Source organism: Oncorhynchus nerka, linkage group LG4 (genome assembly GCF_034236695.1).
Source record: "Oncorhynchus nerka isolate Pitt River linkage group LG4, Oner_Uvic_2.0, whole genome shotgun sequence".
NCBI classification, from domain to species: domain Eukaryota; kingdom Metazoa; phylum Chordata; class Actinopteri; order Salmoniformes; family Salmonidae; genus Oncorhynchus; species Oncorhynchus nerka.
In genome coordinates this window covers 26,382,620-26,398,519 of record NC_088399.1, presented here as the reverse complement: position 1 = coordinate 26,398,519, position 15,900 = coordinate 26,382,620, and the positions used below count along the sequence as shown (strand labels likewise).

The 15,900-nt window shown below is 47.7% G+C and overlaps 1 protein-coding gene across 2 annotated transcripts in view; it reads right to left on the bottom strand.

Moving 5' to 3' along the window:
- LOC115117289 (homer protein homolog 1-like) overlaps nucleotides 1-13,854 on the bottom strand; it is a 43,912-nt gene extending 30,058 nt beyond the window's left edge. Inside the window, exon 1 of one of the 2 annotated variants that reach the window (XM_065017395.1) lies at nucleotides 12,703-13,854. In XM_065017395.1, coding sequence (XP_064873467.1) covers nucleotides 12,703-12,707 — 5 coding nt within the window. In that variant the 5' untranslated portion in view covers nucleotides 12,708-13,854. The remainder of the gene's footprint in view (nucleotides 1-12,702) is intronic. The other variant, XM_065017394.1, reaches the window with a different exon arrangement.
- Between the last annotated feature and the right edge of the window lie 2,046 nt (nucleotides 13,855-15,900).

Below are 15,900 nucleotides of genomic sequence, written 5' to 3'. Positions count from 1 at the left end.
ACCAGAGGTTGAAAACCACAAGAGGATGGGTTTTGGGCGGGTTTTGGGCTGTGGTTTCCATCTCAACATCATTATCTTTTCCGTTATACACCTCTGCAATGGAAACTGCCATTAAAAACATACTTGGCATTACAAAACCCTGGTTGGACTGGGTTAACTGAACCAGGAGTGAGCGGGCCCTTGGGGTGCGGCTCTGGCCTGGCCAGAGTGAGCTCCCCTCCAGAACTCTCCCACAGATCGGCCTCACCATCCAGCCAGTGGTCCTTCACTAGATAAACACTATTATAGCTGATTCTTCTGCCCTCAGCATTAAAAAGCCCACAACAGCAGCCTGCAGTATGGCAGCCAAGTGTTGTGCCTTCAAACGGATCTCATTTGATGGAGATTCAGTCCCTAGATGTCGATCTGCTCTGACAGGGATCCACAAGGGAAAACACAGGTAATTGCTCGGCGGCGGCTCAGAGCTGGTTTCATTTCATTCTTACTACTGTGATTCTTCTTCAGTCCCTCCCGGTCTTAACCAGTTAATTAAGTTAGCATAGTGGAGTGGTGGGTCTGGGGCCTTGCTAGGTATTATTTAACACTGAGGGTAAAAAACATTAACACCTGCTCTTTCCATGACAGACTGACCAGGTGAATCCAGTTGAAAGCAATTATCTTTTATTGACGTCACTTATTAAATCCACTTCAGTCAGTGTAGATGAAGAGGAAGAGACAGGTTAAAGAAGGATTGTTAAGGCTTGAGATAATTGAGACATGGATTGTGTAGGAGTGACTTTCAGAGGGTGAATGGGCAGGACAAATGGGACACACCTGGTCCCGGGTGTGTTCCGGGATAAACACACCTCTTCCCCATTCATTGAGGAGACTCTCTCCATGCAGACACACCTGGTCCCGGGTGTGTTCCGGGATAAACACACATCTTCCCCATTCATTGAGGAGACTCTCCATGCAGACACACCTGGTTCCGGGTGTGTTCCGGGATAAACACACATCTTCCCCATTCATTGAGGAGACTCTCTCCATGCAGACACACCTGGTCCCGGGTGTGTTCCGGGATAAACACACATCTTCCCCATTCATTGAAGAGACTCTCTCCATGCAGACACACCTGGTCCCGGGTGTGTTCCGGGATAAACACACATCTTCCCCATTCATTGAGGAGACTCTCTCCATGCAGACACACCTGGTCCCGGGTGTGTTCCGGGATAAACACACCTCTTCCCCATTCATTAAGGAGACTCTCCATGCAGACACACCTGGTCCCGGGTGTGTTCCGGGATAAACACACATCTTCCCCATTCATTGAGGAGACTCTCCATGCAGACACACCTGGTCCCGGGTGTGTTCCGGGATAAACACACATCTTCCCCATTCATTGAAGAGACTCTCTCCATGCAGACAATGTTGGATTTTGGTATTGGCATTTTTGTTTGGGCACCTTTCAACAACCCTCATTATCACATCTATGCATGCAACCACTCACTTACACCATTGTAGGTTACTTCGGTTATTCCTTATCTCGACGTCGTCTCCCTTTTTGTTATGGGCTTTGAGCTGGTTCGTGACACAGGCGCACTGGTTTGTGGCAAGAACTGCAACATTGAGGTTTTCACGCTCAAAAGTTTCCTGTTTGTATCAGGAATGGTTCAACACCCAAACGACATCCAGCTAACTTGACAACTGGGAAGCATTGGTGTAGAACATGTCCCAAAACATCCCTGTGGAACTCTTTCAACACCTTGTAGAGTCCATGCCCTGGGGGGGGTCAGTATACTCAGTGTAGACTGGTGTCGTCAGAGTGATGAGGGTGGTGATGAGGTGGGAAGGTGGACTGTAACTGTACTGTTCACACCAGAATTGACAGACTGTCTGACTGCAGATAAGTTACTGTAGAATCAGACTGTATGAGGGGGCCGTGAGCTGTAATGTAGAGAGCCAATGGAAATAGAGATGTGCTATACAGTACACTACTAACTAGGGATGCACAATATATATATAAAACATAGGTAGATTACGTAATGACGCCATGACAAATACACCACTACACAGAACAAAAGCAGAAAAATAACTAAAGTGCCCATTCCAACAACTAGTTGAGTAAGAACATTTCAGTGAGACAACTCAAAGGCGAAATCAACGCCAAGATAATGGAATTCATTGCCCTTGACAATCAAATGTCCTCTGTCGTGGATGATGTTGGCTTTCACCCGGCACACACTACCAAGTAGGCACTACTTTTCAGATGTTGCCCTACCGGAGACAGTTTGTTGAAAAGCACATCTATGAGCTACTTTCTATGGGCTTCACGACTGACATTTGGACCAGCGATATCAGCCCCATGAGCATGCTGAGTCTAACAGCATTGTGTGGGGACAAAGGTTTTGTACTGAGGAAAGCCGTATTGCTCAATAATGTGCTGATTCTCATACCACTGCTGCCATTTCAATGGCATTTGAGAACATGTTTGAAACTTGGAAACATGAAAACACTCCTAGCTCCATTTGAACAACTGACTGGAGAAATAAGCTCATCAACTGTGTCTGCAGCAGACGTGACACCCTCTGTCATGGCATTGAAACTCCTGCTCAACAGAACTGCCAACAGACCGTGGGGTTAAAACGTAATAAAGTCCTCTACAAGAGGCTATGAACAAGTGATTCAGTGGCATTCTCTCTGAGCCTCTTTACTGTGTCGCCACCATGCTCGATGCTAGGTACAAGGACCGCTACTTCCATGCAGACAAGAAACAGGGTTTATGTGAAATGTTACATACACAGCTGGACAAGATGGAAATGGACACAGTGACCGTGCGCCCCAGAGGAAGAGAGGCCACGGACAGACACAGCTGGACAAGATGGAAATGGACACAGTGACCGTGCGCCCCAGAGGAAGAGAGGCAGCGGACAGACGGACAGAACAAGATAGAAATGGACACAGTGACCGTGCGCTCCGAGGAAGAGAGACCACGGACAGACAGAGCTGGACAAGATGGAAATGGACCCAGTGACCGTGCGCTCCGAGGAAGAGAGACCACGGACAGACACAGCTGGACAAGATGGAAATGGACACAGTGACCGTGCGCCCCAGAGGAAGAGAGGCCACGGACAGACAGACAGAACAAGATAGAAATGGACACAGTGACCGTGCGCTCCGAGGAAGAGAGGCCACGGACAGACACAGCTGGACAAGATGGAAATGGACACAGTGACCGTGCGCTCTGAGGAAGAGAGGCCACGGACAGACAGAACAAGATAGAAATGGACACAGTGACCGTGTGCTCCGAGGAAGAGAGGCCACGAACAGACAGAGCTGGACAAGATAGAAATGGACACAGTGACCGTGTGCTCCGAGGAAGAGAGGCCACGAACAGACACAGCTGGACAAGATAGAAATGGACCCAGTGACCGTGTGCTCCGAGGAAGAGAGGCCACGAACAGACAGAGCTGGACAAGATAGAAATGGACACAGTGACCGTGCGCTCTGAGGATGAGAGGCCACGGACAGACAGCTGGACAAGATGGAAATGGACACAGTGACCGTGCGCTCTGAGGAAGAGAGGCCACGGACAGACACAGCTGGACAAGATAGAAATGGACACAGTGACCGTGCGCTCTGAGGAAGAGAGGCCACGGACAGACACAGCTGGACAAGATAGAAATGGACACAGTGACCGTGCGCCCCAGAGGAAGAGAGGCCACGGACAGACACAGCTGGACAAGATAGAAATGGACACAGTGACCGTGCGCTCCGAGGAAGAGAGGCCACGGACAGACAGCTGGACAAGATAGAAATGGACCCAGTGACCGTGTGCTCCGAGGAAGAGAGGCCACGAACAGACAGAGCTGGACAAGATAGAAATGGACACAGTGACCGTGCGCTCCGAGGAAGAGAGGCCACGGACAGACAGCTGGACAAGATAGAAATGGACACAGTGACCGTGCGCTCCGAGGAAGAGAGGCCACGGACAGACAGAGCTGGACAAGATGGAAATGGACACAGTGACAGTGTGCTCCGAGGAAGAGAGGCCACGGACAGACAGAGCTGAAACTTCACTGCTTGAGAAATCCTGGTGGAGACTGAACAAAGAAACAGCACAGCAAGTAAGTGAAAGAAATACGATTTGATTGTGTTTTACTGGTAATTGGGACATACGTAAATGCCAACATGTGTTGCTTTTTGGTCAGTGTGTGTGTTTCTAACTATTTAACTGTACTAGAATTCTTAAAAAGGCAGCTAAAATTTTAAATATAGTATATAGGCATCTTGTTTTTTGGCAGGGAAAATAATGGATATCAGTATCGGCCAAAAATGTCATATCGGTGCATCCCTACTAAACTCAAAAAAAAAAAGAAACGTCCTCTCACGGTCAACTGTGTTTATTTTCAGCGAACGTAACGTGTAAATATTTGTATGAACATTACAAGATTCAACAACAGACATAAACTGAACAAGATCCACAGACATGTGACTAACAGAACTGGAATAATGTGTCCCTGAACAAAGGGAGGGGGGTCAAAATCAAAAGTCAGTCAGTATCTGGTGTGGCCATCAGCTGCATTAAGTACTGCAGTGCATCTCCTCCTCATGGACTGCACCAGATTTGCCAGTTATTGCGGTGAGATGTTACCCCACTCTTCCACCAAGGCACCGGACATTTCTGGGGGGAATGGCCCTAGCCCTCTGATCCAACAGGTCCCAGACGTGCTCAATGGGACTGAGATCCGGGCTTGTCGCTGGGCGTGGCAGAATACATTCCTATGTTGCAGGAAATCATGCACAGAATGAGCAGTATGGCTGGTGGCATTGTCATGCTGGAGGGTCATGTCAGGATGAGCCTGCAGGAAGGGTACCACATGAGGGAGGAGGATGTCTTCCCTGTAACGCACAGCGTTGAGATTGCCTGCAATGACAACAAGCTCAGTCTGATGATGCTATGACACAACGCCCCAGACCATGACGGACCCTCCACCTCCAAATCGATCCTGCTCCAGACCTCGGTGTAACGCTCATTCCGTCGACGATAAACGCAAATCCGACCATCACCCCTGTTTGTGAGACAAAACCGTGACCCATCAGTGAAGAGCACTTTTAACCAGTCCTGACTGGTCCAGCGACGGTGGGTTTGGGTCCATAGGTGGCGTTGTTGCAACAGGTCTACAAGCCCTCTGTCCAGCCTCTCTCAGCCTATTGTGGACAGTCTGAGCACTGATGGAGGGATTGTGTGTTCCTGGTGTAACTCAGGCAGTTGTTGTTGCCGTCCTGTACCAGTCACGCAAATGTGATGTTCGGATGTACCGATCCTGTGCAGGTGTTGTTACACGTGGTCTGCCACTGCGAGGGCGATCAGCTGTCCGTCCTGTCTCCCTGTAGCGCTGTCTTGGGCGTCTCACAGTACGGACATTGCAATTTATTGCCCTGGCCACATCTGCAGTCCTCATGCAGCATGCCTAAGGCACATTCACGCAGATAAGCAGGGACCCTGGGCATCTTTCTTTGGTGTTTATCAGAGTCAGTAGAAAGGCCTCTTTAGTGTCCTGCGTTTTTTCATAACTGTGACCTTATTTGCCTACCTGTCTGTAAGCTGTTAGTGTCTTAATGACCGTTCCACAGGTGCATGTTCATTAATTGTTCATGGTTCATTGAACAAGCATGGGAAACAGTGTTTAAACCCTTTACAATGAAGATCTGAAGTTATTTGGATTTTTACTAATTATCTTTGAAAGACAGAGTTCTGAAAAAGGGATGTTTCTTTTTTTTGCTGAGTTTACTAACCCATGTCCTTCCTTGTAGTTTTCCATTACCATGTCTCTCGCTATTCCTAATTTCTTGTTGTGTTGAAATGAGGGTTTGTTCGTTTAGGGAGTCTCTCCCTGTAACATGACACATCTGCAATAACATGACAGTTCTGCAATCTATCAATCTGATTTTCATTCAGACTAATCTTACTGGCATCAAATGCCATTACACCCACTTCCTCCTGGAGCAACATTTGCTTAATTAAAGCAAAGTTTCTCTGTTATCAGTACATCAGTGGCCAGGTGTGTGTGTGTGTGTGTGTGTTGTTTGTTAGCCTCTAATCCCTCCCACAATGGACAGTTGTGTGGCATGCGGGGCTCAATGACGAGTGCTATGCCAGAGGAATCCGATCGCAGATGTTATCAAATCAGCAGTTCTCCACTTACCACCACACATACACACAGAGATTTCTGTTTGCATAGAGGTTGTCAAAGGCAGGTACTGTCTGTGGCCAAAGGGGAAAGCACCCTGGTGCAGACTCCAATTACGGACCTTTATCGGTGTGTGTGTGTGTGTGTGTGTGTGTGTGTGTGTGGTCAGTAATGTTCAAGTAACCTCTCTCTCCAGGACAGTGCTCCTCCTCGTATTCCTCTGCTTCCCAGACTAGAGGGCATATTGAGAAGCCTTGAAGAGGAGCCAACCTGCTTAGGTCCTTTTCATCCTCACCTGACATGTCTGTCAGTCTGTCTGGGATCCCTTTCACAGTCAGTCTTCATAGAGATGAAGGCTAAGAACCAAGTTGTTTTCAGAAAGGTTTTACTATAATGTTTAAACAATTACTATATAATATCATTGTGGTTCCTGAGATGTTGTTACAACACTTCTACAGGCATTGTGAGATGTGATAATCTGCACTAGGCAATGTGATTGTGTAAAAGACAGGTTGGAACGCCACCACTCACAAAATAAAAAAAACCTGCTTGCCTGCATTACAAACTTAGCTGCTGCCTGGTTGCCAAGGCAACACCCATGTGACTCAGGGCCGGTCAGGATCTGTGAGCATCCTCTAACCCCCTCTCTCCCTCCCACAGGCTCTCTAAGCCAATCACAAGGCAGCGTGTCCCATACGGGTTAAACCTACTCACAGAGGGAGTGTGTGGTATTTGCTTGGCGCTGCCTGAGGTTTAAAATACCCATATGCTAGGCTAAGGCCTGGTCTGTGGATACACACAGGAGTATTGGTGCAACCTCTGGCTTAAAATACCCATATGCTAGGGTAAGGCCTGGTCTGTGGATACACACAGGAGTATTGGTGCAACCTCTGGCTTAAAATACCCATATGCTAGGGACTGGTTTGTGTTCTGGTGACACACATATGGAGGGTGGTTTGTGGTTTGCGTGGACTCTTCTGATCCCTCTCAGATTCAGATCAGCTTTATTAGCATTAATGACAGGGCCACTGTTGCTAAAGCAAATTGAGATAATGACAACAACAACCGTAAAAAATTGAATAGTAGTAATGTGATTAGAGAAAGGAGAAATCTCTCGCTCTCTTGTCATAGACTTCTCTCTCTCCTCGTCTCTCTCTCCATTGCTCCTGTTGTTAACTCAGGTTCCAGGGAAGTATTGACAGCTGGAGCCCAGTGAAGATGTCTGGCTTTCCCCTACTAACTGCATTGGCCACAGCAGCCCACCCTCTCACTCTTTCACACACACTCCCCCACTTCTTCCTCTCTCTTCCTGGCTCTCTGGATCTCACTGGGCTGGCCATCGCCCACTCTCTCTACCTCTCCATATGCCCTTCTTTATTTATCTTTCCCTCACTCTCCATCTCTCCTCACGCCCTCGGTCTTGCTAACTCTCTGGCTCCATCTCTCTCAGGTTGGGGGTTCTACTGGGTCCATCCACTCAGACTAGAGAGTAGGAGATCTAACCTCCCTCTACCTCTGGGGACACTGCCATGGGTAGAACTTATCATCTCTTCCCTCTGCTCAAACCTTCTCCAACCTATCTCCTGATTCTGCCTCCTCAACCCTCCTCTCCTCCCTTTCTGCATCCTTTGACTCTCTATGTCCCCTATCCTCCAGGCCGGCTCGGTCCTCCCCTCCCGCTCCGTGGCTCGACGACTCATTGCGAGCTCACAGAACAGGGCTCCGGGCAGCCGAGCGGAAATGGAGGAAAACTCGCCTCCCTGCGGACCTGACATCCTTTCACTCCCTCCTCTCTACATTTTCCTCTTCTCTCTCTGCTGCTAAAGCCACTTTCTACCACTCTAAATTCCAAGCATCTGCCTCTAACCCTAGGAAGCTCTTTGCAACCTTCTCCTCCCTCCTGAATCCTCCTCCCCTCCCCCCTCCTCCCTCTCTGCAGATGACTTCGTCACAACCATTTTGAAAAGAAGGTCGACGACATCCGATCCTCGTTTGCTAAGTCAAACGACACCGCTGGTTCTGCTCACACTGCCCTACCCTGTGCTCTGACCTCTTTCTCCCCTCTCTCTCCAGATGAAATCTCGCGTCTTGTGACGGCCGGCCGCCCTACAACCTGCCCGCTTGACCCTATCCCCTCCTCTCTTCTCCAGACCATTTCCGGAGACCTCCTCCCTTACCTCACCTCGCTCATCAACTCATCCCTGACCGCTGGCTACGTCCCTTCCGTCTTCAAGAGAGCGAGAGTTGCACCCCTTCTGAAAAAACCTACACTCGATCCCTCCGATGTCAACAACTACAGACCAGTATCCCTTCTTTCTTTTCTCTCCAAAACTCTTGAACGTGCCGTCCTTGGCCAGCTCTCCCGCTATCTCTCTCAGAATGACCTTCTTGATCCAAATCAGTCAGGTTTCAAGACTAGTCATTCAACTGAGACTGCTCTTCTCTGTATCATGGAGGCGCTCCGCACTGCTAAAGCTAACTCTCTCCCTCTGCTCTCATCCTTCTAGACCTATCGGCTGCCTTCGATACTGTGAACCATCAGATCCTCCTCTCCACCCTCTCCGAGTTGGGCATCTCCGGCGCGGCCCACGCTTGGATTGCGTCCTACCTGACAGGTCGCTCCTACCAGGTGGCGTGGCGAGAATCCGTCTCCACACCACGTGCTCTCACCACTGGTGTCCCCCAGGCTCTGTTCTAGGCCCTCTCCTATTCTCGCTATACACCAAGTCACTTGGCTCTGTCATAACCTCACATGGTCTCTCCTATCATTGCTATGCAGACGACACACAATTAATCTTCTCCTTTCCCCCTTCTGATGACCAGGTGGCGAATCGCATCTCTGCATGTCTGGCAGACATATCCGTGTGGATGACGGATCACCACCTCAAGCTGAACCTCGGCAAGACGGAGCTGCTCTTCCTCCCGGGAAGGACTGCCCGTTCCATGATCTCGCCATCACGGTTGACAACTCCATTGTGTCCTCCTCCCAGAGCGCTAAGAACCTTGGCGTGATCCTGGACAACACCCTGTCGTTCTCAACTAACATCAAGGCGGTGGCCCGTTCCTGTAGGTTCATGCTCTACAACATCCGCAGAGTACGACCCTGCCTCACACAGGAAGCGGCGCAGGTCCTAATCCAGGCACTTGTCATCTCCCGTCTGGATTACTGCAACTCGCTGTTGGCTGGGCTCCCTGCCTGTGCCATTAAACCCCTACAACTCATCCAGAACGCCGCAGCCCGTCTGGTGTTCAACCTTCCCAAGTTCTCTCACGTCACCCCGCTCCTCCGCTCCCTCCACTGGCTTCCAGTTGAAGCTCGCATCCGCTACAAGACCATGGTGCTTGCCTACGGAGCTGTGAGGGGAACGGCACCTCAGTACCTCCAGGCTCTGATCAGGCCCTACACCCAAACAAGGGCACTGCGTTCATCCACCTCTGGCCTGCTCACCTCCCTACCACTGAGGAAGTACAGTTCCCGCTCAGCCCAGTCAAAACTGTTCGCTGCTCTGGCCCCCCAATGGTGGAACAAACTCCCTCACGACGCCAGGACAGCGGAGTCAATCACCACCTTCCGGAGACACCTGAAACCCCACCTCTTTAAGGAATACCTAGGATAGGATAAAGTAATCCCTCTCACCCCCCCTCCCCCTGAAAAGATTTAGATGCACTACTGTTCCACTGGAGGTCATAAGGTGAATGCACCAATTTGTAAGTCGCTCTGGATAAGAGCGTCTGCTAAATGACTTAAATGTAATGTAAATGTAACTCAGGAGGGATCTGCTAGGAGGTTCTTCTTAATACCTTCACACTGCAATCTTTTCGTGTTTCCTCAATGAAACTGTACTTTATGTTTTAAAAGTGGGGCAATTCCACAGAAAATCACACAGAAATCAAAGCCTTTATGTATCCCTACATTTTGGAACTTAACATGTTGGTGCTCACTGCTCATGGGTCCTTTTATGATGGAAATGCCCAGTGCATAAGCTACCATTCTGCATTCTCAGCTTCCCACTGCCATTAGACATGAGTAAGATTGAAACAGGGCAGGGCTACTGTGACTCTGGTCAGTCAGAGTCTGGTTGTGATGTCTGGGTTTTGAGTAAGGACACAGCAGTGATGCTTCGAAAACAAAGTGCTCCTGACTTTGACCATCCACTTAGTCTCACAGTAACTTCCTTGTCCAACACTGGCACCTCGTATGATTGTGAAGATCATTTCTACTCAGTCTGAGGACAGGGAGGGAAGTTTTAAAGGTTGGCGCAGGACAGGCAGTCCTTAAAGGAGCAATCTACTGCAATCAGCAGTAGCTTCATCCATTTTTGGACTTGTGAATTAATGATATGTACCCATTGGTTCTTGATGAATAGAACTTATAAATGCCTCATGAGCTTAGTTCAGCTGTCGTACTCCATCAGAACCCAAAATATAAGCCTGTTTTACTCCAATATTTATAAACGAAGTAAATGTACTGTAACCAAACACTATATAGCCTCAAAACGTGGTTAAAACTATCATTTTTATATCATAGATGATCAGTCTTTTCATCCATAGTGCTGTTCATGAATTTGAGTGGTTACATTTCTCCAGCCCCATCCCTCAGCTTTTTACTGAAACAGGTGGGGCTTTGTTGTTTTAACTGCAGATTGCCGCTTTAAAAACTGACGTGTGTCAGTGTAAATGCACCCACATAGGCTAGTCAAGGTTGTGGTTGAAGTTGTTGAACCAGATAAGGGCAGACAATGAGTTGGTTCAGTTGATGGGAGATGAATCATAATTTGTGAAATCATTTGTGCAACATTTAACCCTGAGAATAGTTTTAAAATTATGCGAAATAACATTTATTCTAACACACTCTTGAAACCTCCCTATTTCAATCCATCTACACTAATGATTATTAGCCCAATATATCAGACTGTTTATGACACATCCTGAGAGTACTGTAGGCTGCTGAGGTGCCAAGTTTCAGCCTGGTTTACATTAATACATTATGCAGAACAGAATCCCTGCACTAAAACACTTTAACAGCCAACACACTGAGAGGCTTCATTTAAGGGCACACTTTGAAGAAAGATGCATTCTTCTCATTTTTTTGTCCGAGATATGGAGCCCTAACTGGATCATAGACTAGGAATTTAAGGTTAGTGAGGTGCTGTATGGCTTAACGCAGCAGTTCACCCCCGAAATAAACTTTCTTCTCATTTAATCTCAGATGGTCTAAAGTCAGGTTTAGTCCATATTCAACAACAAAGTGAGTTTGTTGTGTAGGTATAGGTGTATGCCTAAGCATCAGGTGAGACCCATCGGCTGGGGTTAGGATTAGTCCTGACGTTCCTATGCTGTCCTTCAGACAACAGAGTCACGTTCATTTGTATTGACAAAAACCTATATGTCCCCCTTCTGTCGTAAATGTTGAATAAAATTCCATTTGAACTTTACCGGTTGTCCTCTGATTTAGTACTTTTGTGGCCAGAAATTTTAGACAAAACATCCACAGGGATGTATAATTAAACCGAGTTCAAAACGCAGGTCTCTGTGTGTGGCGATCACCATTTGTTTGCTCACCACCTGAAGAATGTGCACAAGACAGAAGGACATGCATACTAACCCAAGTCGTGCAGGGGTTGACATTGTTTTGCATATGTGCCAGGTGACTGCAGTACGAGCGTTTGGAAACATCGGTTTAATAATAGCTTCCTGTAGATATGTTTTCTCAAATTACAAACCACAAAACAACAAACGGCTGAGACTACAGGTCCAGGAAGTTTAAGATATATTATATTCCATTTTCTGGCTTCCCAAACAAATGTATGGCACACTACTCTCAGACTGTAACCTGCGGTATCACAGTCGGATTGCCAGGCAAAGGCTTGAAAAGAGAACAGGATCTTCTGGGACGGGGGTTCCATATTAAGGTGTTTAGTCTGAACTGTAAATACACTTCATGACGTCTGGGTTCCTTTCTGGTGTCAGTATTTCTTCAGAAAGTATGACGGGCATATTATGCCACAGTATGATCTACTTCTATGGTAGATATTATAGCTTTTGTTCAGGCACTAGAACAAATCTTAAAGAAACTTGTGAAATAATTGATAAATGTTCATGTAGACAGTGCAACCCCATCACAAGGCCATCCCTCCAGTACTGGATGAGATTATAGTTTTCCAATGACACCACATACTAAACCCATCTGACGTACTCTAATGTATTGAAATAAAGATAACATGCTTTAGGTGGCCTATCTTAGAATAACGGAGGAATAGCCTATTCTCCAGTGTTTGATACATTGTTCAGTAGGCATTTGGAAGCTATAGCTCAGGCCATGGACAAATGGTGAGCCTGGCATAGTAATGCAAGCCAACTTCAGGTAAACCCATGTAGCCTGCCAGCATATTGCTCTCGACCTTCTACCCACACGTATTTATCTTGAAACAAACCCAGGCTTCATAGGAATCATAACACCTCCCATGAACACCATTCTAGTCAGGGAAGATTAGTACAGGATAAAAATGGCACTACATTGCGCGATACGTACCCCATTTTGCTTGGTCGGTTAATCGAAGGGATTCAGGCCGTGGTCGCCGAGGGCTCCAACGCGGGAATGAACAGGCTACTGTGTTTTCCTCTCCAATAATCGGTTCTTCACAACGCTGTTGACGGCTATGGCTTGACGGGGTACTCGAGATAGTCAGTGTGGTTCCCTTCACGCCGACATAGCCTGTTCGTCTGTTATACGCTGTGGGTGTTGGTTGAAAGCTCTCCCAAACAAACGTGTCGGTGCATGCATGAGGATCGAAAACATCGGTGTTGACGTTAGATAAATGATATGCACTTTTCAATCATGCTCAACGACGATAGCAGCTAAGCTAATGTTGGCTACCAAGGACCTCATACATGATTGACAGACACTGTTTTTAATTCCCATGTAGCGCGAACCTCATTTTACACTTATAAGGCAGGTAAATAGGGACCGCTTGCATTAATATTGGCAGAACAAAATCTTATCTTGGCTGCTAAAATAGTCTTAAAATATCCACTTGGTTCTAGACGGACTTAGGTATTACAGCTCGGCGCTCCTCTCCGCTGCCTTGTCTTTCGCTACTCTCCAAAGACACCGCCGCTTTCAATGTGACCAGCTGCCTGCACCGCATACAGTTATCCTCGGGCGAGAAAAATGCTGAACATTCATTCCTGCATGTCACTTTGTAAGGCCCGACTGTTCAAAATAGCACAATTTACTCGTTGCCTCTTTCCCTGGCGTCGTAAGTGCCATCAAAATTCCTCCAGCAGCTATTCTACTACAGCTTATCAAACGCATCATTGCATGGCACTAACATCATAAATACATCTGCAACAATAATAAACTCATTTTTAGCTACAGGGGGATATGTTTTTTTGTCGAGTAGGCTTCATCTCCCATCTGTTTTCGCGGAAAGACTTGGTGCATTCTCATGGCTCCACCATCTCTAGTACCAAATCAGACAAGCAGCTAGCATCTAAGATGCCGGGCGAATATGAAATGCTATGGTAAATTATGTTTAAATATGAACGATTGCCAGTTCGTTGATATTATTTATCAGACAGAGATGTCAAATCACGACCTCTTTTCGCTCCATCGAACGCCTCACTTCTTCAGCCGTCTGTTTGTGTAGTCTCTGATTTCTCCTCTCATCCCATTCATCACATCTCTTGTCGCGTTCAAAACATCTGGGAACTCGGAAATCTCAGACTTCAGTGCGTTCAAGACATCTGGGAACTCGGAAAAAAATCGAGCTCCGTCTCGGAAAAATCGTTTTCAACGGTCATCCAACTTAGAATTTTAAGTCGGGAACTCGGGTATCTTTCTCGAGCTGTGACTTTTCGACCTGAAGACCACTGACGTCATGATTTGACCCGTTTATTCCGAATTCCAAGTTGTCTGAAAGCACCATCTCTACCCATCCTCAAGCATTAAATTGGCCTACGTCATCACGCCGTCCTCGCACAGAAGTCACCGTATCCTTCGAAATATGACGTAATGCGCGATAAATATGTCCGTCACTTCCGGTTAGCAACTGTCAAATAGTGTAGCAACACCTACCAACCTGCAGTTTATTATGTAACCCATAATAAACCTGTAATAAACATGAAATGCAGTATTCCATTCAAGTCTTTTACTGTGGTATGTTTTGTGAAGATAGAGTGAATCGCATGAAAATGCTGACATGGGATTTTCAAAAGAGTACTAATTCAGCCCACTGCACAGATCTTTAATTCCTTAGAATTATACTGAACAAAAATATAAATGCAACATGTAAAGTCTTGGTCCTATGTTTCATGAGCTGAAATAAAAGATAGCTAGGTATATGCTATTTAGAAGACTATTTTATCCAAAGCGACTTAAACATCTGTGTGGTCCCGGGAATTGAACCTATTATCCTTGAACTGCAAGAGACATGCTCTGCCAGCTCTACCAGCTGAAATACAGAGATCCTATATGCACATGCCTGTTAATGAGCATTTCTCCGTTGCCAAGATAACCCATCCACCTGACAGGTGTGGCATATCAAGAAGCTGATTAAACAGCATAATCATTAGACAAGTGCACCTTGCGCTGGGGACAATTAAAGATCACTCTTATATGTGCAGATTGTCACACTACACAATACCACAGATGTGTCCTGTTTTGAGGGAGTGTGCAATTGGCATGCTGAATGCAGAGATGTCCACCAGAGCTGTTGCCAGAGAATTAATAGTTAATTTCTCTACTATAAGCTGCCTCCAACATTGTTTTTGAGAATTTGGCAGTACGTCCAACCAGCCTCAAAGCGCAGACCACGTGTTACCACGCCAGCCCAGGACATCCACATCCACAGACCACGTGTAACCACGCCAGCCCAGGACATCCACATCCACAGACCACGTGTAACCACGCCAGCCCAGGACATCCACATCCACAGACCACGTGTAACCACGCCAGCCCAGGACATCCACATCCACAGACCACGTGTAACCACGCCAGCCCAGGACATCCACATCCACAGACCACGTGTAACCACGGCAGCCCAGGACATCCACATCCACAGACCACGTGTAACCACGGCAGCCCAGGACATCCACATCCACAGACCACGTGTAACCACGCCAGCCCAGGACATCCACATCCACAGACCACGTGTAACCACGGCAGCCCAGGACATCCACATCCACAGACCACGTGTAACCACGCCAGCCCAGGACATCCACATCCACAGACCACGTGTTACCACGCCAGCCCAGGACATCCACATCCACAGACCACGTGTAACCACGGCAGCCCAGGACATCCACATCCACAGACCACGTGTAACCACGCCAGCCCAGGACATCCACATCCACAGACCACGTGTTACCACGCCAGCCCAGGACATCCACATCCACAGACCACGTGTAACCACGGCAGCCCAGGACATCCACATCCACAGACCACGTGTAACCACGGCAGCCCAGGACATCCACATCCACAGACCACGTGTAACCACGCCAGCCCAGGACCTCCACATCCGGCTTCTTCACCTGCGGGATCATCTGAGACCCATCTGGTGAAACTGAGGAGTATTTCTATCAATAATGAAGCCTTTAGTGAGGAAAAACTCATTCTGATTGGTTGGGCCTGGCTCCCCAGTAGGTGGGCCTGGATCCCCAGTAGGTGGGCCTGGCTCCCCAGTAGGTGGGCCTGGCTCCCCAGTAGGTGGGCCTGGCTCCCCAGTAGGTG